Source organism: Spermophilus citellus, assembly GCF_964194105.1.
Source record: "Spermophilus citellus genome assembly, chromosome: 9".
NCBI lineage: Eukaryota > Metazoa > Chordata > Mammalia > Rodentia > Sciuridae > Spermophilus > Spermophilus citellus.
The window spans coordinates 21,332,393-21,357,288 of NC_138191.1; the positions used below are offsets into that span (position 1 = coordinate 21,332,393).

At 35.7% G+C, this 24,896-nt stretch overlaps 1 protein-coding gene and 1 pseudogene across 2 annotated transcripts in view; one reads left to right on the forward strand and one right to left on the reverse strand.

Annotated features, from left to right (window-relative positions):
• Positions 1-3,692: 3,692 nt before the first annotated feature.
• On the reverse strand, positions 3,693-4,393 carry LOC308655457 (thioredoxin-related transmembrane protein 1-like; annotated as a pseudogene). The gene has a single exon. The product of its transcript is annotated as a thioredoxin-related transmembrane protein 1-like (transcript).
• Positions 4,394-6,476: 2,083 nt separating this feature from the next.
• Positions 6,477-24,896, forward strand: part of PTPN22 (protein tyrosine phosphatase non-receptor type 22) — a 50,679-nt gene continuing 32,259 nt past the window's right edge. Inside the window, exons 1-11 of the mRNA XM_081305275.1 lie at positions 6,477-6,601; positions 15,739-15,847; positions 16,112-16,188; positions 16,318-16,413; positions 16,839-16,877; positions 18,465-18,536; positions 18,636-18,695; positions 19,351-19,493; positions 19,854-19,920; positions 21,096-21,173; positions 24,066-24,152. Of these exons, the coding sequence (XP_081161401.1) occupies positions 6,515-6,601; positions 15,739-15,847; positions 16,112-16,188; positions 16,318-16,413; positions 16,839-16,877; positions 18,465-18,536; positions 18,636-18,695; positions 19,351-19,493; positions 19,854-19,920; positions 21,096-21,173; positions 24,066-24,152 (915 nt within the window). The 5' untranslated portion in view covers positions 6,477-6,514. The remainder of the gene's footprint in view (positions 6,602-15,738; positions 15,848-16,111; positions 16,189-16,317; positions 16,414-16,838; positions 16,878-18,464; positions 18,537-18,635; positions 18,696-19,350; positions 19,494-19,853; positions 19,921-21,095; positions 21,174-24,065; positions 24,153-24,896) is intronic.

Below are 24,896 nucleotides of genomic sequence, written 5' to 3' on the forward strand. Positions count from 1 at the left end.
ATTTTTGCTCAACCCCATATTTCAGAACACTCTCTTATGGTCCATGCCAGACTGGTTTAAATGATTCATCTTAAATTCTTCTAAGTATTTGTCAAACTTTGTTGCATGACTTGGTTCCCCTCTGCAGCTCTTGAACTTCCCATAAGATACAAATGAATCAACACTATCTTCCTTGAAAAGCATTATGCTCTTCTTGCCATCTAGTATATGTAGAAGGAAATCTGTAAAAAAAAAAAAAAAAAAACTAAATAACAGCTCAGATTGTTAACAATAAGACTAAAGGTTATTTTGTTTTGTTTTCTCCTTAAGCTTGTTTTTTGCTCACTTGAGTGGTCTGCTCAGGAAATAGCCCTGTAGCTAAGTGGGTTTTTGAGGTTAGTAATTTTACAATGTTTCTATACCTTTTGGTTTTACAGTAGAGTCAACTCCTAAGAATAGCTGCTTGCTTAAAAAAAAAAAAGTGCTGCAATTCTAATAAGATACTATGTACAGATCCTTAGATTTGAGGTAAAAAAAAAAAAAACTATGTATGGCAGTATCTAAGAAAGTTTCTTTCTTACATTTATTTCTCTTTTCCTTCCCTAAGGAAACTGTAAAAGAGTGTTCTGAAATTGGGGGTTGAGGAAAAATAGATTAGCCAAGCACAGAGGTGCATGCTTATAATCCCAGCAATTTTGGAGACATAAGGATCACTAGTCTGAGACCAGCCTGAGCAAGACACTCAGCAACTTAACAAGATCTTGTCTCAAAATAAAAAGGACTAGGGATGTAGCTCAGTAGTAAAACATCCCTAAGTTTAAGCCCCAGCACAAAAAAAAAAAAAAAAAAAAAAAAAAGATTTAAGTTTTATTAGGTATCTTTTAACTTTTATCTAATAAAGAATAAAGTTCTAATTTTGATGATAGTGAGGAACTACTAAGGTGACAGATTATGAAACCATATATCTTATTTGTTCAAACATGGAAGATTATTTTCATTTTAGGATTATGCTTTGCTACTCTGCAAATAATTTAGTTTGGAATATTTCAATTCTTATCAGTAATCATGTCTAATACATTTAGTTCTGAGATGTTTTATTAACTAGTTAAGGATGTTACCATTTTCTGCTTTCTTACATTGTATATCCAGAACTAACAGTGTTTTGCATTTAGTGGGTACTCAATAAAATTGTTGAATAAATTAATAAATTTTTTAAAGGTTTTTTTTTCCTAAGTAGAAAGCAAACTTTATTTTATATCAAACTAAGCTTTGAACTTCCAAAGTATAAAATACCAAAGCTTTTCTATGTCAAATAAAAATCAGGAATGTTGGGACTGGGGTTGTGGCTCAATGGTAGAGCGCTTGCCTTGCACATGTGAAACACTTGGTTCGCACATGTGAAACACTTGGTTCGCACATGTGAAACACTTGGTTCGAGTCTCAGCACCACATAAAAATAAATAAATAAATAAAGGTATTGTGTCCATTTACAACCATATATATATATATCAGGAATGTCCACCTTTACATTAAAAACAGAAAAAGAACAAAGTCAAAATATTCAAGCCAAGCACCATGGCACATGCCTGTAATCCCAACAGCTCAGGAGGCTGAGGCAGGACCCTGATCATGAGTTCAAAGCCAGCCTAGCAAGAGTGAGGCACTAAGCAACTCAGTGAGACCCTGTCTCTAATAAAATATAAAATAGGGCTGGGGATTTGGCTCAGTGGTCAAGTGCCCCTGAGTTCAATCCCTAATACCAAAAAAAAAAAAAAAAAAAAAAAAAAAAAAAAAAAATCCCAAAAAACACCAAAACAACAAAATTCAAGACAAGGTTCAACAATAATAATGTAAAATCTGGAGTGAATGACCAAAATTTCAAATTATCAATATAGCTCAGTTCGATGGATCTCTGAGTAAATTTCAACTTGAAACAACAAAAAAGTACTATTTACCAACAGTAAGTATAATAGTGATACTGTTTATATCATCTAATTTGAGGTATATAATCCATGGCAAGTTAAAAAATACAAACCACACAGTGACCAAGGGAACAGAAAAAAAAGCAATTAACCATTATAGGAATCAAGAGAATACCTAAGCTTATAAAAACTTTCTTAATTAGTAGCATATTCTGTATATGATGTGCAGAAAATTATAATTAAAACAAGGTAGTTTTTTTTATTAGTTGCCTAATTTTAAAAATGAGGAAATTTTGAACTATATCTCTAAAAGACCACAGAGTTATCACTGAAATATACATTTCTCAAGACATTGGGCAAAAAGTTCCCATTTATGGGAAATATGTTCTTTTTTTTTTTTTTCCACACAGTGAAACTGAGAAAAATCATATCAAATGATAAATCTTCTCTAATCTTAAATACCCCAATAATGCAAACATTGAGAAATGTAATTTTTTAAAATTCAGACTTGATACAGGTTATTATTAAACAAAGATGTACAAATGTTATTGCTTTTTCAGATTTTTCAAAATTGTACATTGTTTAAACAACTATAATGCTCTTAAATCATACTGTAAACTTTTTTTTAAATTTAAAGCATAATTTATTTAAACAAATTGATGATATCTTTTTTTATTATTAGTTGTTCAAAACATTACATAGCTCTTGACATATTTCATACATTCAAATTGATGATATCTTTTTTTTTTAAGAGAGAGTGAGAGAGGAGAGAGAGTGAGAGAGAGAATTTGTAATATTTATTTTTTAGTTCTCGGCGGACACAACATCTTTGTTGGTATGTGGTGCTGAGGATCGAACCCGGGCTGCATGCATGCCAGGCGAGCACGCTACCGCTTGAGCCACATCCCCAACCCCAAATTGATGATATCTTGTAATTGCATATTTATCATGTTTTCGTTGCTGGTTTTTTGTTTTTGTTTTTTTGGATCTCAATGATGTTTTTTTTTTGTTTGTTTGTTTTTGTTTTTGATTAGTTGTTCAAAACATTACATAGCTCTTGACATATCAACTTGAATACTGTAAACTTTTATACCTGCTTTTATTTTCTTAATGAAAACCGTTCAATCCAACAATCTAGGTTGAACCCTGTACTATATAAAGCAAGTCACAGTTCACATAAAAACGAATGATCAAGCCAGAAGGCCTGGTGCACACCTGTAATCCCAGAGGCCTGGGAGGCTAGCCTCAGTAATTCAGAGAGGCCCTAATAATTCAGCAAGACCCTGTCTCTAATTAACATATAAAAAAGAGATGGGGATGGGACTCAGTGGTTGAGGGTCCCTGGGTTCAATCCCCAGTACCAAAAAAGAAAAAGTGGTCAATCTTCAGTTTGTATTAAAATCATGATGTTAAGATAACAAAACTAGGGCTGGGGTTGTGGCTCAGTGGTAGAGTACTCACCTAGCATGCATGAGGCACTGGGTTCGATCTTCAAAACCACATCAATGTAAAATAAAGATATTGTGTCCACCTAAAACTAAAAAATAAATATTTTTAAAAAAGGTAATTGGGCTGGGATTGTGGCTCAGCAGTAGAGCACTCACCTAGCATGTGTGAGGCCCTGGGTTCGATCCTCAGCACCACAAAAAAATAAATAAATAAAATAGAGATATTGTGTCCAGCTACAACTAAAAAATAAATATTTAATAAATAAATAAATAACAAAACTGGGTTCGATTCTTAGCACTGCATATAAATAAAGGAGAAAAACATTCATTTAAAAAAAATTAACTAGGATTTACCAGTGGACAACAATGGACCCACAGAGCATTGTCTTTTGCATTCTGTGAAAAGTCTGTTTGTTTCTTCTTTACTTTCAGCTTCCTCTTCTGCAACATCTTCTTTATCAGCCTTTTGTTCCTCCTCCACTTTTTTCAAAGGTTGAGAAAATTCTAGTAATGAGTTTTTTTTTTTTTTTAAAGGGTATGGCTGTGGTTTGTGCCCTTTTGAAGGACAAAGGCAGTCCGCCATAAATATCACACAAAGTCCTAATAACGGTCCTGAAAGCAGAGTTGCTAAAGCAAAAAGTGTGTATGATCCCCAAACTGGTAATCCAAGGTCTTCAATAAAATAGTTGTGGCAAGTAGAACAGAACCTGGACAAAACCATGATGAAACAGGTTCAATGTTCTTTACTCCTTTTCACTTATAAAGTTGCTGGAGTCCTTCTTAGCCCTTGATTCCAGATAGCGCCTAAATTCACCATCTTTACAATGATAAATTGTAGAAAGAACAGTTGTGATAAACCATCCACTCAGTCCTGTCTGCTCTGTGACATCTACTTTTGCAACATTAACCTCAATAATTCTCTCCATTCGGCAAAACTTTCCAATTTTGGTTGAAGATTTTGACACACAAGACACCAAGTGCATGAAATTCTGTCATCCACTCTCCTTCCAGCAACTCTCTCCAGTTAAGCAACAGCACCAACATGGTCAGGGGAACTATGAGATGCCCAGAGGGTGCTATGAATTAATGAATTTTTATGAGTTTTTTCTAATTAAGAAAGTTGTATAAGTTTAAAAGCATCCTTAATTCCATTACACACAATTGACTCTTTTTTTTTTTTTTCATCTTTTAGGCTTCACTACATATATTTTATTGTGATTTTAATTTTTTTTTGTACTAGGAATTGAACCCAGGGGCATTTTTACCATGGCCTTTTTTATTTTTTGTTTTGAGACAGGTTCTCACTAAGTTATTTAGGGCCTTGCTAAATTGCCGAGGCTGGCCTTGAACTTGTGATCTTCCTGCCTCAGCCTCCTGAGTCTCTGAGAATACAGGCATGGGTCAAAATTTTGTATTCTTTTTAATGTGAAGTTTTCCCATATTTTATGTGTTTTTAAATAGTCAAACACCGGATTATGTAGAGTAGCAAGAAAGTCACCTTAATGCTAGGTGGGGATAATCTGAGAAATATTATCATATCCCAACCTTATTGCTGAGGAATTATAGTTCATTTTAATTTATGTGGACTGGGATCAAAACTATTTGGAATATTGGCTTCAAGTTGCCTGTAACCAAGACACCTCAACTATCTCCTTTCTTACTGTTGGGCCCAATAAAGAGGATGCAGCCTCTTGGTAATGTTCAGAATCATGATTTCCTGAAGGGAGTTTGAATAATGTTGGGAAAACAGAAAGGATTGCTAATATCTTCAATAGAGGAAGTCCAAACAACATATTTCCCAGTTTTCCTCAGGATTATTTCAGACTAATTTTGTTTTCATATCATTTATTGAACCAAGATAATATGCTCATTTGGGTTTGTTCTCACACTGAATTAGACCTTGGGTGGATTTGTACCCACTGAGGAGAGAATTTATGCAAACTGAGGCACTGAAGCTTTTTCAAGAACAGCTGTTTGTCAGGGCCAATGCCACACATACAGAATGACTTCCTGAAACAATATCTGTTCTAAGACATTCATTGCAGAGTAAAAATGTCTACTATAGAAACTGTTCTTCAGGTTTTGTTTGTTTTGAGACAGAATCTATGTATGTTGCCCAGGCAAGATTTGAACTCCTGGACTCAAGGTATCTCCTGCCTTAGCTTCTTGAGTGCTGGTACTATAAATATGCCTGGTTCTCAGGCTTGACCTAGAATTCACACTGTAGTCAGAAAGGTAGCTGATTTTACTTTCTTTTTATTACTGTTTGCCAGCATTACATTCTGGAGATATTGTGCTGCCTTGTCAGGTACTCTTGGCAAGGACCACTAGCTCCTGGTTCCATGTAGACCAGTGCTCTTGGCCTTTATGTCCAGAACCCAGGTGAAGCTCAAAGAGCTGCTGGGGGGGTTGAAGAGGTGCTGAAATCAATACTTCCCTAATGGAGTGCAGGACTTCCCCAGCTCTGGGAGAGACATAGACTGTTAGAAGCAGCTGACTTTGCTTCATCCAAAAGAAAATATGAGGTCTGTATGGCAGATTTTAAAATCTCTGAATAAAAATCCTTCTCTGATGAACAGAAGTTTACTGTTGATCACACTGACAAGAAACTTTTGGGAGACCGGTCCAGGTAGAAGATGTGTCACTCCAAACATGGTTTCCTTTCTGGGCCTAACTGAACTTTGTAGAGTTCATATGGAACATGAAAAAAACCAAGATGTCAACAGGGCCTTTATACTCACTGACAAAATGGGGAGAGGCAAAAGTTATCCATGAGAACTGTAGTTCTGCATTTTCTCTGGAAAGCAGAAAGAAAGATGAATTTTGCTTAAAGGTGATGGGGTGGAACAGTCTCAGAGCTAAGCAGACAATATTTTAAGTTCTGGTTAGCCTCTTGTTTGTTAAAAACTTGAATTGTAACCAGCTTTCTTTGTTGAGAAGGAAGGCGCTAGGGCCCTGGAGTGAGATGATGGCTTTGTTGTGTGACCACAGAGGCTGGTTTCATACTAATTTCCTCTAGAGCTTGTGATGAAGTCAGTAAACCACAGCCTTCAGCATGCTATGTTCAGGCAGCAGCAGTGGCTTCTTGGTGGTGTCTCGGCCATGACACACATTTGACATGCCCTCCCTTAACCTACTCACAGACTGTTTCTCTTACTCTGCAGCATGGACCAAAGAGAAATTCTGCAGAAGTTCCTGGATGAGGCCCAAAACAAGAAAATTAACAAAGAAGAGTTTGCCAGTGAGTTTCTGGTGAGTCCTGTGTGTGACGCTCTCAGAGTAGTTACATATACTGTTTGACTATAGTGATTCAACTCTTCTAGACCAAATTGCTCTCAGGACAAAGTAATTATCAGGCCTTGAAGGAGAAGAAAGAGGGCAATCTAAAAGTCTGACTGTTCTGGTTTTGATACATTTAGGCATTTTATTAAAAATACTGTTTTTAATATTCTGTTTGCTAGTGTTTTAGAGTTTGGAAATCCTACAGAGGCAAAACACAACTCCAGATGTATAAATACTAATCTAATATTAATTGAACATTCAGAGTTCCCTAGGCATCAGAGTTGTGGTTTATACTTCAAATCACTAGTTTTAATTAATATTAAGAAGAAAGAGAGCACAATTAATTTTTTTATAGAATATTGTTTTTAACCTCCTCATGGGATGCCATTTGGATGACAGAGGTTTTTGAAAAGCATCAAAACTACTGATTGTCACTTTTTTCTTTTCTTTTTCCTATGAGAAAAATATTAGAACATGTGTTTTTATAATAACAGGGTTTCCCTAGCTTACATTGCTTAGAGAGGTGGAAAGAATGGGGTGGGGAGTAGAGAAAAGTGAGGGCCATGGAGAGAAATACGAGTGTAGCCTTGAGTCAGATAGATTGATTTTGCAGAGGAACAATGCCTTCCTCTGAAGGAACTGTAGGTATTGGTGCAATGGAAGTTGGATAGACCTCATTCACTCTATTACTTGGCACATCAGTGAATATAGGATGTCCGATAGTACCTCTCATGTGTTTTGGAATACTTGCAGCTGTATTTCAGAGCTATAAGAATGGCTCTAAAGAAGAGGGAAAAAACAAGAGAACTGATACTTCATCAAATTGTAGACTATTTGAAATGTTCCTTACTCTTCCCAAATCGCTGTTTTTTTAATATATATAAATATATTTACATATACATATATTTTAGTTGTAGATGGACATAATACCTTTATTTTTATGTGGTGCTGAGGATTGAACTCAGTGCCATACATATGATAAGCAATCACTGTAGCAGTGAGCTACAATCCCAGTCCCCAAATCTCTTATTTTCTATTTTATAAAATGGGGATAATAATTTATGTCCTAATCATTTTTATAGATTTGTTGTGATGATTAAATATCAGTAATAATAATAATGACTATAGTGATAAAATGTGAGTCACATGCTATGGTGCACACTTGTAGTCTCAGCTACTCAGAAAACTGAGTGAGAATGATTGCAAGTTCCAGGCCAGCCTAGGCAACTTAAATATATATATATATATATATATATATATATATATATATATATATATATATATATATATAGTGGTTATTTGGTAATATTTATTGAGCATGTACCATGGATCAAGTTCAGTTCTAGGCAATACAATATCGAACAAAATGAATAAGTCTTTGCCCTCCAGAGCTAACATTCTGGTACCAGAGAATAGATAATAAAATACTTTGTAAAGTCTCCAGTGATCAGATATTATGGATGAGTGATGAGATGTTATGATAGGAAACCCCTATGTTAGTTCAACTTGGAATAATATCATGGTGTCATTAAAAAAAAAAAAAAGTGCTTCTACTGCTACTAGCCAGGCATTCTGAGCCTCTCTGAAGAGATTTATCAAAGAGAAGGTAAGGAGTGCATTTGTCTGTGTAGACACATGCCTGCTCTGGAATTGTGATTCCTGATCCAGATTCTCCTGATCCAGATTTAAAGCTCAGGTCATTATACTCTCTTACCAAATTACAGCAACTACCTTTAACTGGTTTCATTGCTTCTAACCTTTCCCCACCTTTAATGACTTTTCCGTTCAACACCCAAGTGATCTTTTAATAATATAAATTTGGTCATTTTTTCCTTTCTTAAGAACTTTTTATAGTTCGTATCTTTTAGTTGTTTATAATAGTAAAATATAATAATAAGAGTATGTAAGACATGTAAGTATAATTATAAAGCAACCACCCAGTCAAGTAATAGAGCACTGTCAGACTCCAGAAGACCCCAATATATCCTTTCCCCAGCAGACCCCCTCCACCCACCCACCCCACCTTGCCACAGGGATAATCACTATCCTGACTTTTATATTAATCACTTCCTTTCTTTTCTAGCTCCTGATTTTAAGAATCTTGTTTTTGGGTAGTGATTAAGTGGAACCTCACTGTTCACTGACTCATGTCCTCCAGTGGAAAAACAGAGTCTCGCCCTGAGCCCTACCTAAAGGTTCAGCTGAGACACCAGAGGAATAGCAGTGGGGGAGTGGGGGTGGAAGTGACCGGGGTCAGATTGCTCATTTGGACAAGCTAAATACTGCCATTAGATCAGAGGGCTTTCCACCTGGTAATGTCCCACACCCCACCTTCAGCCTTTAATGTCTTCTCCCAGCATGTGATGTTTTGAGAATTGAGGATTGTGTGACTCAAGGCCACTGCTAGTAGGTGGTATTCTTTGTGGAACTTACCAAAAGGTATCCCTCTTCTGGAGAGATGCCCTGTGCATCTTTTCCCCTCCTCCATGGTTCAGATTTCAGTCCTCATTTCTGCCTTATCCATGTATCTTTGTGCAGAGCACAATATACTTAACTGGATCTGGCAGGCATACTGTGACAGCTGATGTAAAATGCCATGCTGCTTAGGTCTGTTCTCTGTGCCAGGACTAAACTAAATTCAAAACTTTCCAGTGGCGTACTTTCCCTCTGCCTTGAGCATTCCTCACATTCCTCTTTACCTAGATAACTTTTTTATTTTATTTTTTTAAGAGACAGGGTCTTGCTAAATTGCTTAACACCTTGCTTTTGCTGAGGCTGGCTTTGAACTCACAATCCTCCTGCCTCAGCCTCCTGTGCGGCTGGGATTACAGGCATGTGCCACCGTGCCTGGCCCTAGTTAATGTTTCATAATTCTTTAGATCTACATTTGGTGGGGCCTTTTTCCCCCTTCCTCTTTTTTTCTTCTTCTCCTTCTTCTTCTTCTTTAATATTCTTTTTGTGGTACTAGAGATTGGGCTCTGGGGCTGGGTGTGGTGGTGCACGCCTGTAATCCCAGTAGCTTGGGAGGCTGAAGCAGGAGGATCATGAGTTCAAAGCCAGCCTCAGCAATAGCAAGGCGCTAAGCAACTCAGTAAGACCCTGTCTCTGAATAAAATACAAAATAGGGCTGGGGATGTGGCTCGGTGGTCAAGTGCCCCTGAGCCCTGAGTTCAATCCCCCGTACCCCACCATCCCCCCAAAAACTCTGGGCCTGGAGCATATGAGGCAAGTGTTCTACCACTGTGCTACAGACATCTTCAGCCCTAAAAAGTTTTTCTTGACCTCCCTGAATAGGCCAACTTTCTTATTATAAAAGTTCTTATTGGCTCCATCTGGTATTTATACTTATCAAAATTCCAATTTTATATTTATTTGTGTGGTGCCCATATAAGGACTTGGATCAAGAAGTAGGACACTGCCCACACCACAGAAATCCCTTGGGTATACTTCCAAATAACAGTCCTACACCAGTAAGATTAGTTATAAACACTATCATGATATAGTTTTTTTGCATTGCTTTAATATCTAGTTCACTAAACAACAGAGATTAATTGTATCTGTCTTTGAACTATATGTAAATAAAATAAAGTTAAATGTTCTTTTTTAAATATTTACTTTTTAGTTGCAGTTGGACACAATACCTTTATTTTATTTATTTTTATGTGGTGCTGAGGATGGAACCCAGGGCCTCGCTCGTGCTAGGCGAGCACTTTACCTATGAGCCACAACCGCAGCCCCTAAATGTTCTTTTATGTCTTGTTTTCTCACTCTACATTCTATTTGTAAAATATCAATTTCATTGGGTGTAATTTTTCTAATCATTTTTATGAATTCTATCAAGGGTCAATAGATGAAATTACTGATACTTTGAGAGAGGTAAGTAGCCACTTAGGGTGACATGTCTATTTCAAATTGCCATAGTTAGTGTCCAATATTTAGCTTTGCTGATCTAGAAATTCAGATGTTTTACTATATCCAGCATTGATCAAGAGCAAGCAACTGGCTCATAATAATCAAACACAAGAAATTCACTAGAAATCAGAAAACCAATTTATCAGTTTTTAAAGGGAGAAAAGTAACTGTCAAACAGGGTAGAAGTTTGCATTGACTGGCCAGTGTATTTCCTCTTTGTAGGAAAGAAAGTTTGAAAAGTCAACTGTAAACAGAAAGTATTTGATTAACCAGGTGTTGTCACTTATAATCCCAGCAACTCAGGAGACTAAAGCAGAAGGATCACAAATTTAAGGCCAGCCTCCACAATTTAGCAAGACCCTCAGTAACTTAGTGGGACTGGTGAGGTAGCTCAGTGGTAAAGCGCCCCAAGGGTCAATTCCCAGTGCCAAAAAAAGGGAAGTGTTTGATGAGCATGGTGATTTTAGTGGCCTCAACTATGATGGTGTGATGTCTCTGTCTCCTTGTTTGAAATTTCAGGCTGGTGACCAACAACCTATCCCAGACAGCACTAGGGACATAGTACAAGTGCTTGTTGTTGTTTTTCCTTTTTCCAAAACAAGGACTATCCTTTTCCATTAGCACATCCTTTGTCAGATACACTGCAATTTATAAAGGAATAGGTATCCTCTTGGACCAGTTACTGCGGCTACTTTTGTTCTTATAATGTGTATGTTTCAGTCATTATAAATCAGTTAAAGCTTGGTTATGTGTTATGTGTTGGTCAATTTTGCTGCATGCATTTATTTATTTTTTTATTTATTGGATGTTCACAACATTACAAAGCTCTTGACAAATCATATTTCATACATTAGAATCAAGTGGGTTATGAACTCCCATTTTTGCCCCAAATACAGATTGCAGAATCACATCAGTTACACATCACATTTTTACATACTGCCATATTAGTGACTGTTGTATTCTGCTACCTTTCCTATCCTCTACTATCCCCCCTCCCCTCCCCTCCCATCTTCTCTCTCTACCCCATCTAGATTTTTATCATCTTATTTTTGTTTCTCTGTATATTCCAAATTTCCTTCAATGAGTATGTATTTTTTACCTTAAAAATATATACATTTATGGGCAGCAGTTATAGCGCTCAGCTGTAGAGCACTTGCCTAGCATGTGTGAAGCACTGGATTTGATCCTCAGCACCTCATAAAATAATTTTTTTAAATTAAGGTATTGTGTCCATCTACAACTAAAACAATTTTTTTCTAGTTGTTGATAGACCTTTATTTTATTTATTTATTTATATGTGATGCTGAGAATCAAACCCAGTGCCTCACACATGCCAGGCAAGTACACTACCACTGAGCCCCAGCCCCAGCTCTAAAACAATAAAAAAAAAAAAAAAATCTCTATTTAGGGTTGGGGCAGAGCATTTGCCTAGCATGTGTGAGGAACTGGGTTTGATCCTTGGCACTGCATTAAAACAAATAGAATAAATGCATACTGTCCTTTTACAACTGCAAAAAAAAATCAATATTTACAAATTTCCTTTAGTGTTGTTGGATTCCATTCAAACAATAAAAAAATAAATAAAAGTTTTATGTTTCTTGGGTCAAAGATATTTCTGTAGAAAGATAAATATGATATTCATTAAATATTAAGACATATTTACTAAGTATGAAGGATTCATTGAGCTCTAATAGGAAAAAAGATGCTCAGTTCTGAAGGCCAGGTTTAATTGCTAATGTTGGTTTAAAAGATACTAGAAATCAGACTGGTCTTGTAGCAACTTCATAGACAGACCAGGAAAGACCTGGAAATATGTTGTTTCAATGTTTTTAAAGTAATGATACTAACTAACCAGTTGTGAACACAGTACCTCTTGCACAGCATGTGTACAAACATCTGTTGAATTGAAATGATTCATTGGTGTGAGTCAGCTTATTGCTTGAACATACTTATTAACATTTCTTGATTTTTATGCACATTAATGTGAATTTTTTTTTCTATTACCACCAGAATAATTATATCACATTGTCATCTCCAGCCTCTCACTAGGGTCCATCTAGTCCCACATTTTCAGTTGTTCACAGGACATTTTTAACAAATATCTTGATATTTCCTTCTATTTTATGTATCTAAACTTGACTCTCCCCAGTTTGGCTATTGCCTACCCACCTACCCATTTACCCCACTGGTGATTTGGAAACTAGCCTCCATAAATTTGATTATCTTGTTTAGAAATAATTATGTGCACACTCAGGGCCAGTTCAGTCTGTCCTCTTTTCCTACTGGTAGTACTCCTGTTTGCTGGGTTTGAAGGCCAGAGCTCCTAATTCTACCCCTTAGCAGTCATGCTTTCTTTCTCCTGTTGGAGGCTTCATATAATACTGACCTACAGTTATAAGCTCTGGAGATAGTCCAACTTTAATTTCTTCTTTCCCTAGCACAACAGGCCAGGTTTTTTTTTTCCCCCTTTCCAAAATACAACTTATATTATGCCTTCTATTCAGTAACCTGGTCCTTCAAGGCAAAGATATTGTGGTCTTTTCTTTTTTGGAAGTGACTTTAGTTAATTTATAAGTCTATCAGATTAAAAAACATGCAAAACTCAGTCCTGATTTCTAGAGTCTTAGCACCCAACCCCAATTCTGTTCTTTTTTGAAAGGAAAACAGTAATATAGTCCACAAACTGATTGAACTTACTATTAGCTTATCAAGCACACATAGATTTTGGTTTCTCATATACCGCCCTATTTCAGAGCCCACATGAGATGCTGGCCTTTTCACTTGATTCTCCCAGAAATTCTTCCCTGGATTTCTCTTGACAGTGCCTCCTCCATGGAACTCACATCCCCTGCCTTGTGACTGACCAAGAAATACCTAGTTTCAACAACAACAAAACAAAAGAAAAAAACCACCTCTCTCCCCCACCCCCAGATATATACCATCTTTCCTTTGGGTTGGGAGTGTAGCTCAGTGGTAGAGTGCTTACTTAGCATGCACAAGGCTCTGGGTTTGATCCCCAACAGTGGGAAAAAAAAATCACTGCTAGTCATTTGAGAAAATTTCTTATTTCCTTACTTCTTTTTATTAGTTTACTCTGTGGAAGATAAGAGACCATCGTCATGGCTGAGAAATGCAAAAGGAGTACCAAGGATATATTTATGAGAAAGGAAAGAAATGCCCTAGTTTAAAAGAAGTAATATATTACACATAATTGTCAGTGACATCAATTTGTGCAATAGTGAGAGAATCTAGGAGACATCTATAGATGCTTTGTAACTGGAAGACAGTGGGAAATATGGGAGAAGCAGCTTGGGGTCCAGCTACAGAGAGCCTTGAGTATCTGGCTAAGGAGTTCAGTTTTTTATTTCCTAGTAGCAAAAGTGATTCATTGGGGTTGGGGCTGTAGCTCAGTGGCAGAGCGCTTGCCTAGCATGTTCGAGGCACTGGGCTTAATCCTTAGCACCATATACAAATAAAATAAAGGCATTCTGTCCATCTACAACTACAAAAAAATTTTTAAAAAGTGATTCATTGAAGTTAGTTTGTGCATAAGACAGATAAGAAAAGCAGTATTTTAGTAAAATTAAATTAACAGAATTATGCCCAATGAATGTGGAGAAAGAAATGCATGAAGATGAGTTAACAAGTATCTAAGAGTTAACAAGATTTAAGGAAAAAGCCTAAATGAAGGTATCTCTAGTAAGCCTGGGAAGGAAGACTGATGCAAGACATTTCATGGTTAAGAATCAGTTGAATGTGCTAACTAAAGTAGAGGTGGAATTGTGGAAAGGGGGGAACGCCACGTGACTCACTTTCTAAAGTGTGGTTGTTTAGAATAAAGATAGTGCCATTGACAATTATAGTGGGGACAATTATGACTTTGGTTTTAAATGTACTGAGTCTGAGGCTGTAATAAGATTCTCAAGTGTCTAGGACATGGGTTGGGAATATAATTCTATTAGAATCAGATAAATAAATCAATAAACACTTGTATGTCTTCTCTAGGATATAGAAGGATATGTATAGGATATCTCTGAGTAAATGTATGTATAGTAAGAGAAGAGCAGAGAATTGAAGATTTAACATCGGAAATTTGTGTAGTTCTCGGAAGATAGAAAAGCACAGAGGATCAAAGAGGAGAACCAAGATAATATAGACAAATAAGGGCCAAGGAAGGAAGAAATTTCAAGAAGAAAGTTACAGAGAATGAAGATTGAGGAGATGCTGAGGGAGCTAGTCCATAGGAGGTAATCAATGCTCCTCCGATGACCAATTCTCCAAGGTTGAAAATTAATAAAAGTTATTTTCTTTAGTTTAATTCAACATAAACTTTCATCAATTATCATAAATGTTTCTCCCTTTCTTCTTTAAGATGTTTCTCCCTCTCTTCTCACAAGTCAGATCTAGTTGATATGGATTCTTTGGTAAGGAAGATAAAATTTGGGACAAGTTTGATCCCTATCAAGGAGCCAAAGAGGAATTATCATTTCCTCTGACCTGAAGTTTTGATCTATAATTACAGTATTAGAAAATGAGAATATAATTTTAAGGAGTAACTTCACTGTCTTGTTCAACCATATAATGCTAGCTCTTGTTCAACCATGTAATGCTAGCCCCTGCCAGCCTAGATCCTGTTCTACCAATAGAATGTCATGCTATTTAGAGCACTGTTTGGCTGAAGGGTAGGTTCAACATTTAAATCACACTTGATTCCTTTTAGGACTGCAATCTTTGAAATTTATCTAGCTTTAGGCAGATTTTATTCAGTTTAAGTTCTATTTCCATTTAGAAAAAAAAAGTGATCTGAAATAAACTAATGGAACTTAGTAAGCTTCCTGTTGACCATTGAACTAAAGAGTAGCTGTAAAGAAAGTAAACTCAACTTTTAATATCTCTCCCATTGGGCATAGCATGTAGCTTGCTTTCAGAAGACATTTGGTTTTTAAAATATTCATCAGTTTAACCTTTAAGTTTTAGCTATATGTGGCTCAACTGCAGTAAGTGTGATCTTTTCACTTCTCCAAATGTCACTGAATTCTGCAATTCTTGTGCCCTGTCCTGAATGGAGTCAACCCCAGAGGATGCTAAAAGGGTTGAAGTAGGATGTTCCGAAAGTGGAGAGGGAAAGCTCCCTAGAGGTAGCTTCTGACCTCCTTTCTTTAGGAAAATTCATTATTCTTGGTATTTTATTACAGAAGCTGAAAAGGCAATCTACTAAATACAAGGCAGACAAGATCTATCCTACAACCGTGGCACAGAGGCCCAAGAATATCAAGAAAAATAGATATAAGGATATTTTGCCCTGTAAGTTCCATTTTTCTCTATAAACGTGTAATTACTCTCACGTTTAATCATTTTTCCTTTTACTAAATAACTACTATGATTCCTAATCTGGAAAGAAGCATTGACAAATTAGAATTGTACTATTTAGGACTGCAAGAGATATTTATTTATTCATTCATTCACTCACTTGACATTCATGGTATGTACTGTTCACAATATTAGGCTCCGACTTAACCCTCTATGTAAGCCTTTTTAGTTACACTATGTCTTTCTTTTGTATTACAGATGATCATAGCCGGGTAGAACTGTCCCTAATAACTTCTGATGAAGACTCCAACTATATCAATGCCAACTTCATTAAGGTATACTAAAAGGAAATAAAAGCATTCCATTTTTTTTCTCTAGGAACCTAAAAAAGGGAATAGGAAAAGGACTTGGTGAGAAGAGGGTATTATCTATAGACATCTCATGTAATTTTTGTTCTCCTTTAGGGAGTTTATGGACCCAAGGCTTATATTGCCACTCAGGGTCCTTTATCTACAACTCTCCTCGACTTCTGGAGGATGATTTGGGAATATAGTGTCCTGGTAAGTGCAAAGTTGTGTCTGTTACTTTATTCTCCAGTTCTTAGGGATAACAGGGCTAGAGTGTCAGAATGTGACAAAGATTTCCCATTAAAACCAGAGTTTTTAAAATTGGTTGATGGGATTTTAGGGTTCAGACCACTTTTATTAAAATTACAATGTCATTCTTGTTCAAGGAAATGAAAGTTCCTACCTTGACAGGCTTTTGGTAAGACAAATTTTCTGATTTGAATAGAGAAAAGGGAAGTGGGGACAGAAAGAAGGAAGAGTGAGAGCAACATTTTATATAAGTTATTAGAATTTCTTTTCTGGTTAAAAAACAAAGCAAAACAGAAAAACAGTGAGTAATGCTTTCTGACTGAGACCCACATATTAAACTGCCCTTTCTGTCTCTATGGCTGCTTTAAGTTTCTATTTCATCTCTCCAGATCATTGTAATGGCATGTATGGAGTTTGAAATGGGAAAGGTGAGTTACTTTCTAGTACCTGTTGACCTGAAGGTAAAGGAAAAAGGGAAAATTGGCAGCAGACCTTAAGTATGCCTAGGTAAAAATCATGTCATCTTCCTAGTTTTCACTTTGGGAATGCCATACGACTCATAGGGTTTTATCCACCCCTAAGAACCCCTTTTTTCCATTTTCTCAGTAGACTTTCTCTTTTAAAGTAAAAGCAATGTTTGCTTTTTAAACTAACAATTCATTTTCTAATTTCTTTTTTTAAATTTTTTTTAGTTGTCAATGACCTTTATTTTATTTATTTATATGTAGTGCTGAGAATTGAACCCAATGCCTCACACATGCAAGGCAAGTGCTCTACCACTGAGCTAATACTCCAGCCCTCACTTTCTCATTTCTGTTAGTCAGATTTTTTTTAATAGTTGTAGATGGACAGAATGCCTTTATTTTATTTGTTTATTTTTATGTGGTGCTAAGGATCAAACCCAGTGCCTCACACATGCTAGGCAAGTGCTCTGCTAACACAGCCCCAGCCCTAGTCAGATATTTTTAACTGCCAATCAGAGCTTCTAATCTTGTGCTGTCCAAAATTGTATAAACTAGTCACATGTAGCTATTAAGCAATCAAAATATAGCTAGTGTGATCAAGGAACTAAGTTATTTTATTTTATTTTAATTGATTTAAATTCATAAACAATACTCAGTTTAGTTACTGAAAAACTTGTTACGTATGATTGGAACAACTTGGGCATATGAACCTTTTTCAAATGTGAATTTTATTTAATCTAAGTGGAAGGAAAATATTTCTAGTAAAAGTTAGCATCCTAATTAAATTACTATAAATATAAAATATACACAAGATTTTAAAGATTTAAAAAGAAAGGTTAAATATCTACTATTTATTATCTGTTGATTACATGTTGAATTTTTTTTTTAACTAGGGATTGAATCCAGACACACTAAACCACTGAGACACATCTCCATTCCTTTTTAATTTTTTATTTTGAGATAGGGCTTCACTAAGTTGCTGAGGCTGGCTTTGAACTTGTGATCCTCCTGCCTCAGCTTCTCGAGCTGTTGGGATTATAGATGTACACCACTGTGCCCTGCGAAAATTTTGTATAACACTGGGCTGAGACATATTATTAAAAATAATTTCTTATTTTTTCATTTTTGAGTGTGGTTATGAGAAAATCACATATTTTTTTCTGGACATCACTATTCTAACATACTGTTGCCATTCAGAGTTGGCAGTTCTAATGAAAACCAAGGAAACTTCTTGTGTAACTGTTTTTGTAAACATATAATTTCTTTTAGTTCTTTTGAAATACTAAAAATAGATCATAGATCCCTATTTCTATTTTTTCAGACTTCTAAGAAGTCTATGATTTCTATATCCTTTAATGTTTGTCTTCCCATCCTTTGGAGATTTCATGAGAGTATGGATGTAGGGGTTGAATCCCAAAGGGATTAGAAGTGTCTAACCTAAGGTGAAAGACATAGAGCTAAACCTGCTTCTGAATGAGGGTTGGGGTTTTATTTCCCAGAACAAACTAGATTATAAAGAAGGAAATCACTGCATTGTGCTTTGTGTAACAGAAAAAGTGTGAGCGCTACTGGGCTGAGCCAGGAGAGATGCAGCTGCAATTAGGCCCTTTCTCCATATCCTGTGTAAGTATGATGCCTGTTCCCATTATGGCTGAGCAAAATTCTACCTTACAGACAGCTTGTCTTTGAAATTGCCAATATTTTAAATCTTCTTTTTCTTAGGAAGCTGAAAAAAGGAAATCTGATTATATAATCAGGACTCTAAAAGCCAAGTTCAATAGTGTAAGTATAGAACAGAAATGAAAAAAAAAAAAAAGAACAGAAATGAATGATAAACTCAAAAGCCTACAGAGATCAGGCAGCTAAATACATATGAGTGTTAGTGAGGCTAGACATGAGACTATGGGGAGTGGTGGGGTCTTTGGTATCCTGAAAAAGTCTTTATTTTCAAGAGACCTCTGATATAATGCTCCCCAATCTAGTCTACATATGACATACACATAAAACCAATCTAGTCTACATATGACATACACATAAAATGATAATATCTGTATGATGAATAGAGGCTGAATAGTTTATAGACTGGGGCCAAATTTGAGAGCTCAGACTGCCATAGGCCCTACTCAGCCTTTCTAAAGGTAAAGGGATTTAATATGTCAGCATGTCTGATGTACTACTTGGGAAGATCTGGTTTGGACCATTTTTAAAAAAAATCTCTCCCTTATGAATGGGCAATTGGGGATTACGCAATAGTAAGAGACCTCAAGTAGTATTAATTGTTCTCAAAGGAACCTGGTTACTCGAGATCTATAGAGAATAAAACAGAATACATTGCAAAAGGAAGAAATAGATGCAACTTTGTAGACTAATCTTTTGGTAGGATGAGGTGAAGTCCCAACCTTGAACTCTCCTCTTATTCTAGCTATTTTTCTTATAGGAAACTCGAACTATCTACCAGTTTCATTATAAGAATTGGCCAGACCACGATGTGCCTTCTTCTATAGACCCTATCCTTGAACTCATCTGGGATATGCGTTGTTACCAAGAGGATGACAGTGTTCCTATATGCATTCACTGCAGGTAGGTTGCCATATATGAACCTTCTACTTAGAATGAACCAAATGTCAGTCTGGCCAGGACTCCATGATCGAAAGGAAAAGGTCAAGAGCAGAAGAAAACTATAAAATTCAATTGGAGCATTAAAGTCATATTTTTCTGTTACTTGTGAATAATATAGCTCTAGTAACTCTTGGCTGTTGCCTAGGACCTGTCCTGAGATTCACTGTAGCATGGCAAACATACTCTGATAAATGGTAGGGTTTAAAAAATTTAATTACCTTCAGATTTCTTCTTTTTTCAAATCTGCTATTGAAATTTTCTGGCTATTGTCAATGATCCACTCTCTACAAGTATACATGTAACTGTGATCTTTAATTTCAGTGCTGGCTGTGGAAGGACAGGTGTTATTTGTGCTATTGATTATACATGGATGTTGCTTAAAGATGGGGTAAGTTTCTTTCAGCATGAACTTCCTGTTTGCTTACTCCATTGCTTTCAGACTTAGGAATAGTTGGTTTTTCAAAACACTCTCATGATTCATCTTTTGTGGAAAATTCACATGTAGACCCATTTTGTCAGATGATTAAACATCATTTCCTAAGTAGGTCGTTCTTAAAGTATGGTCCTGGGTGCTGAGGGTAGCTCAGTGGTACAGTACTTAGCTTGCATGAGGCCCTGAGTTTGATCCTCAGCACCGCAAAGTGTGGCCCCAAGACAGAAACAGCAGCATTATCTGAGAAGTTATTAGAAACATAAATACTTCGACCTTATACCATGGGTTGGTTGATCACAGAAGTTTTGGAGTTGGAGCCTAGAAAACTCTCCATGTGACTCATGTGCATGCTAAAATTTGAGAACCACTGCCCCAAATTACATAGTTATTTGCCCTTTTTTCATCCAAACTGCTTTAGCAGATGGATGATGGACTCAACTTATCACAATCAAAATTTGTATTTTAACCAAAAAATCTTTTGGGGGGAGGGGTAAGGGGGAATCTAGGGATTGAATCCAGGGCACTTTACCTTTACTGAGCTTTTATTATTTTTAGTCTTTATTTTTTTAACTTTTATTTATTTTTTTGTGGTGCTAAGAATTGAACTCAGTGCCTCACACATGCTAGCCAAGTGCTCTACCACTGAGCGACACCTGGGCCCCCTTTAATATTTTTTTTCCACTACCATGGATTAAACCCAGGGTTTTTCATATGATAGACAATTATTCCCATCCACAGCCCTTTATAAATAATTAATAAATACCAACTAGGACATGGGAAACTTAAAATATGGGCTTTAGATCCATCTGCTAATTTCTTTTATTTCATAAAACTCTCATATTTGCTTATCTACTGAGCCTTGTCTTGTGTATCTTTAGTTTCAGTCATTTGATCACCCCCATGTGAACTCACTTTAAACTTGTTTTAAAATCTTTTCTAAGGAAAATACAAGTCTTTAAATCATGATGCAACTGATGAGAAACCACATTCTTTTTAAAAATGCATTTTTTTCTGATATTATCCCACGGTAAGAGAGCAGATGTCACAGAAGTACAAGACTATGAAAGAGTAGGAATGATTTGTTAACAAAGGATATAAAGGAATAAGATATTTCCCCTTTTATTTAATAGATAATTCCTGAGAACTTCAGTGTTTTCAGTTTGATTCAGGAAATGAGAACACAGAGGCCTTCGTTAGTTCAAACTCAGGTATGCACTATAGTGAACAGATCAGAACATGTATTTATGAGTCTTGCTTCATTTCTATGTTTAATGGTAAGATATCCCCAAACCACTGGCTGTTGTAACACCAATTTGCTACTAAATGCTCTTCTCTAACTCTTTTCCCAGTATTTTTTCTATATCCCTCATCCTGAGTCAAATTATTTTCATTCCTCATATTTAACTGTCGTTTTGGAAAATGTTAAGAAGCCATTATTATATTTCTTATTAAGAATGTATTAAGGGACTTTCATGTCAACTAGAAATTTTATAGTAATCTCTGAAATGATAGAAAAGCAGGGAATCATAATTTCTTTTTTTTTTAAAAAATAGCTGGTGGGGGCTGTGAGGTACATAAAGATTTTTTTTTTTTTAAGAGAGAGAGAGAGAGAGAGAGAGAATTTTAATATTTATTTTTTAGTTTTCGGTGGACACAACATCTTTGTTTGTTTGTGGTGCTGAGGATCGAACCCAGGCGGCACGTGTGGCAGGCAAGCCCGCTACCGCTTGAGCCACATCCCCAGTCCAGGAATCATAATTTCTAGTTTAGAAGGTAGTAACATTTAAACTGTTTAAATGTTCATTTTAGGAAACCACAAAAATTCAGATTAAAATCAATCATATTCTAGCAGGGTACAGTGGAATATGTCTATAGTCCCCACTGGATTTACTATCTGGAGGCTGAGACAGGAGGATCATAAGTTAAAGGCCAGCCTCAGCAATTTAGTGAGACTTTGTCTCACAATAAAAAGCAGAAAAGGGGAACTGAGGTTGTGGCTCAGTAGTAAAGCACTCACCTAGCACACGTGAGGCACTGGGTTCAATCCTCAGCACCACATAAAAATGAAATAAAGTTATTATGTCCACCTACAACTAAAAAATAAATATGAAAAAAAAGTAGAAAATGACTGGGGATGTGGCTTCAGTGCCCCTGGGTTCAATCCTCAGTACAAAAAATAAATAATAATAATAATAATATATATTATCTAGAGATAGTTACCATTTTCTATAGTTTTTCTAATCCTTAGTGTATGCATACTTAAAAAAATAATTGCAATCATACTATATTATGTATCTTTAAACCCTCCCTCAGATTACCCATGCTTGTTTACTCTATTAGGATCTCTTCCTAGCTCAAATCTTTCATAGACTACAATATTAATTTCACTCATGAATCTGTATCAGTAATTTCTAAGTGGTCTCATCTTTAAGATGGAATTTAGCATTTACTCTTTCACTCATCAAATATTTATTGATGTTTAGTATATGCCAGGGTTTTTTGTTTTTGCATAATTGTTTACTTTGAAGTAGGAAGACCCCAAAGTGTTTCAAGCACTTATAAATGAAGTTGCACCTAGATTTAAAGATAAAACAACTGACAATGGCAGTTTAGAAATTTTAATCTAGAAGTTGTGAACTGAAGGGAAAATATGAAGGAAAAAAACTATTTGTTGGGCCCACACAGGCTTTCCACTAATAGCTTGTGGAAAAAAAATATTTTTTTTATGTGTTGACTGTAGGTGTTTTCTACAATCAACCTATGAGGGGAAAGTTTATGTGAAATGAAAACATTAGCTGGTTTGGTGCTGTCAGACTTGAAAGAAGGGTGATCCATAAAAATACAGGAAGTATGCAACCCAGTTGTAATACTAAATTAATAAAACCATACCCCATTTTAGAAAAATTCTACTCCAGGTCTACTGTGTGTGTGTGTGGTATCAGAGATTGAACCTAGGGACACTTAACCACGGAGCCATATCCCAGCCCTTTTTATTTTTTATTTTGAGACAGGGTCTCACTAAGTCCAGACCCTACTTTCAAGAGTTAGAGACAGCTGAAAAAGCCCTCACATTTTGGCATTATCAATGACTCGCTGAACAAATATCTTAACAGTCATAGCTGCTTTTTCTGATATTACTTTAACCACAAAATGGCAGTGTAGCCAGATGAGTATTTCCTGTTTGATTTTTCTCTCTTAAAAAAAAAAAATTAAAAGAGTGTACCATAGCTGTTGGGTAATATAAGACCCTACATTGTTTTCCTGCTAAAAGTACCTCTAGAAAAAGTTTTTTTTTTTTAATTTGAGTGGGATTGTGTAATATATCAGAGAAAGTAGTTGAGTAGACATAAAGGAAAACAGTAGTGAAAATCCATAAACCTTATAATAGTAGAGGTATCATTTCTCTATGGGTATCCTTTTATAATCACAAATTTCCAAGCCTTATTCACACATTTATTTTTCTTTGATATTTCTACTAGGATAAAGTTTCAGCAACTTGATTCAGTTTTTAAACCAAGTTCTAGAAATTACTTCTGAATGACCTTGGACAAACGGTCTGTAAATAGGCATAATAACCTACCTACTTCACAGAGCAATTGTCAAGTTAGATAAGACATATTTTAGCGCTCTCTCTCTCTCTCTCTCTCTCTGTCTCTCTCTCTCTCTGTATGCCAACTGTTATCTACCTTTTTCCAGAAAAATAAAGGTGGCTTACATGAAATGCATCTAGGATGAAATAAATTTTTTAATTGTGAGCAAAGAAAACAGAATTAAAGGAATGATAATGGAAGAAATGATAATGGAAGGAAAGATAAGAAAGTGGGGTTAAAACATAAAAGAAATATGCCATAAGATCTTGTACATTAGCTAAAATGATGTAAAATATTCAGCTATTTCTAGTAGCCTAAATGTGCTTTGAAATCTGAAATGGACTACATAAACATAAGGCATTGTTATTAAGTTTAATAAATTATGTTGGGTGGTCCTCTCAGGTCTGCCATATTGATATTTGATGGGTATTTATGTTCCTGAAATCTTGTTCTGTAGTTCACCAAGATTTTTGGTTTTCTTCATTTGTTCTGGTTTATGATGCTCTTCAGGAACAGTATGAACTGGTCTACATTGCTGTGGTAGAATTATTTAAGAGACATCTGGATGCCACTGGAGATAAATACTCTGGGAGAGAGGTAAAGTTTAAATTGGATACTTTGTAATTTTTTTCCATTCTCAGGTTAGTTGTATGATTTATCTATTTACAGTCAACTAAATTAGAGTATCAGGTGTGCATAGGGCTGCACTGAAAATCTCCAGTGGAGGAAAAATTAATTTGAGGTAAAAGAACTTAGAAAATTAATCTTTTGGTTAACTTATTATTTACAGTTCTCAGCTAAAGTTAGAAAACAGTTTACTTACTCAGGGCAAACATATATTGTGATCCCATGTTTTAGACAGTTGTTGGCAAGTTAGAAGTATAAGTGACAAATATAAAATGAAGTCATGGCCACACTAGTCTTATTTTGTTTATAGATTCCCATCAAAAATTTTAAGTTTGAAAAAGTGTTAAATAAAAATTCTCTACATTTGTGGTGTACAACATGATGTTTTAATACATGTACACATAGTGGAATGACTAACTTAAGCTAATTAACAGACCTATCATTTTTTTTGTGGTGAGAACCTTTAAAAATCTATGCTCTTAACAATTTTTAAGTATACAACATATTGTAATTAACTATATTCACCATCTTGTATTTATTCATCTTCTCTAACTGAAATTTCATATCCATTGACCAGCATCCCTACAATACCTCCCTTTCCCCAGTCTCTGGTAATCAGCATTGTGCTGTCTACTTTTATGAGTTTGACTTTTTTAGACTCCACATGTAAGTGATATTATGCAGTATTTGTGTCTCCATCACAAATGACAGAAT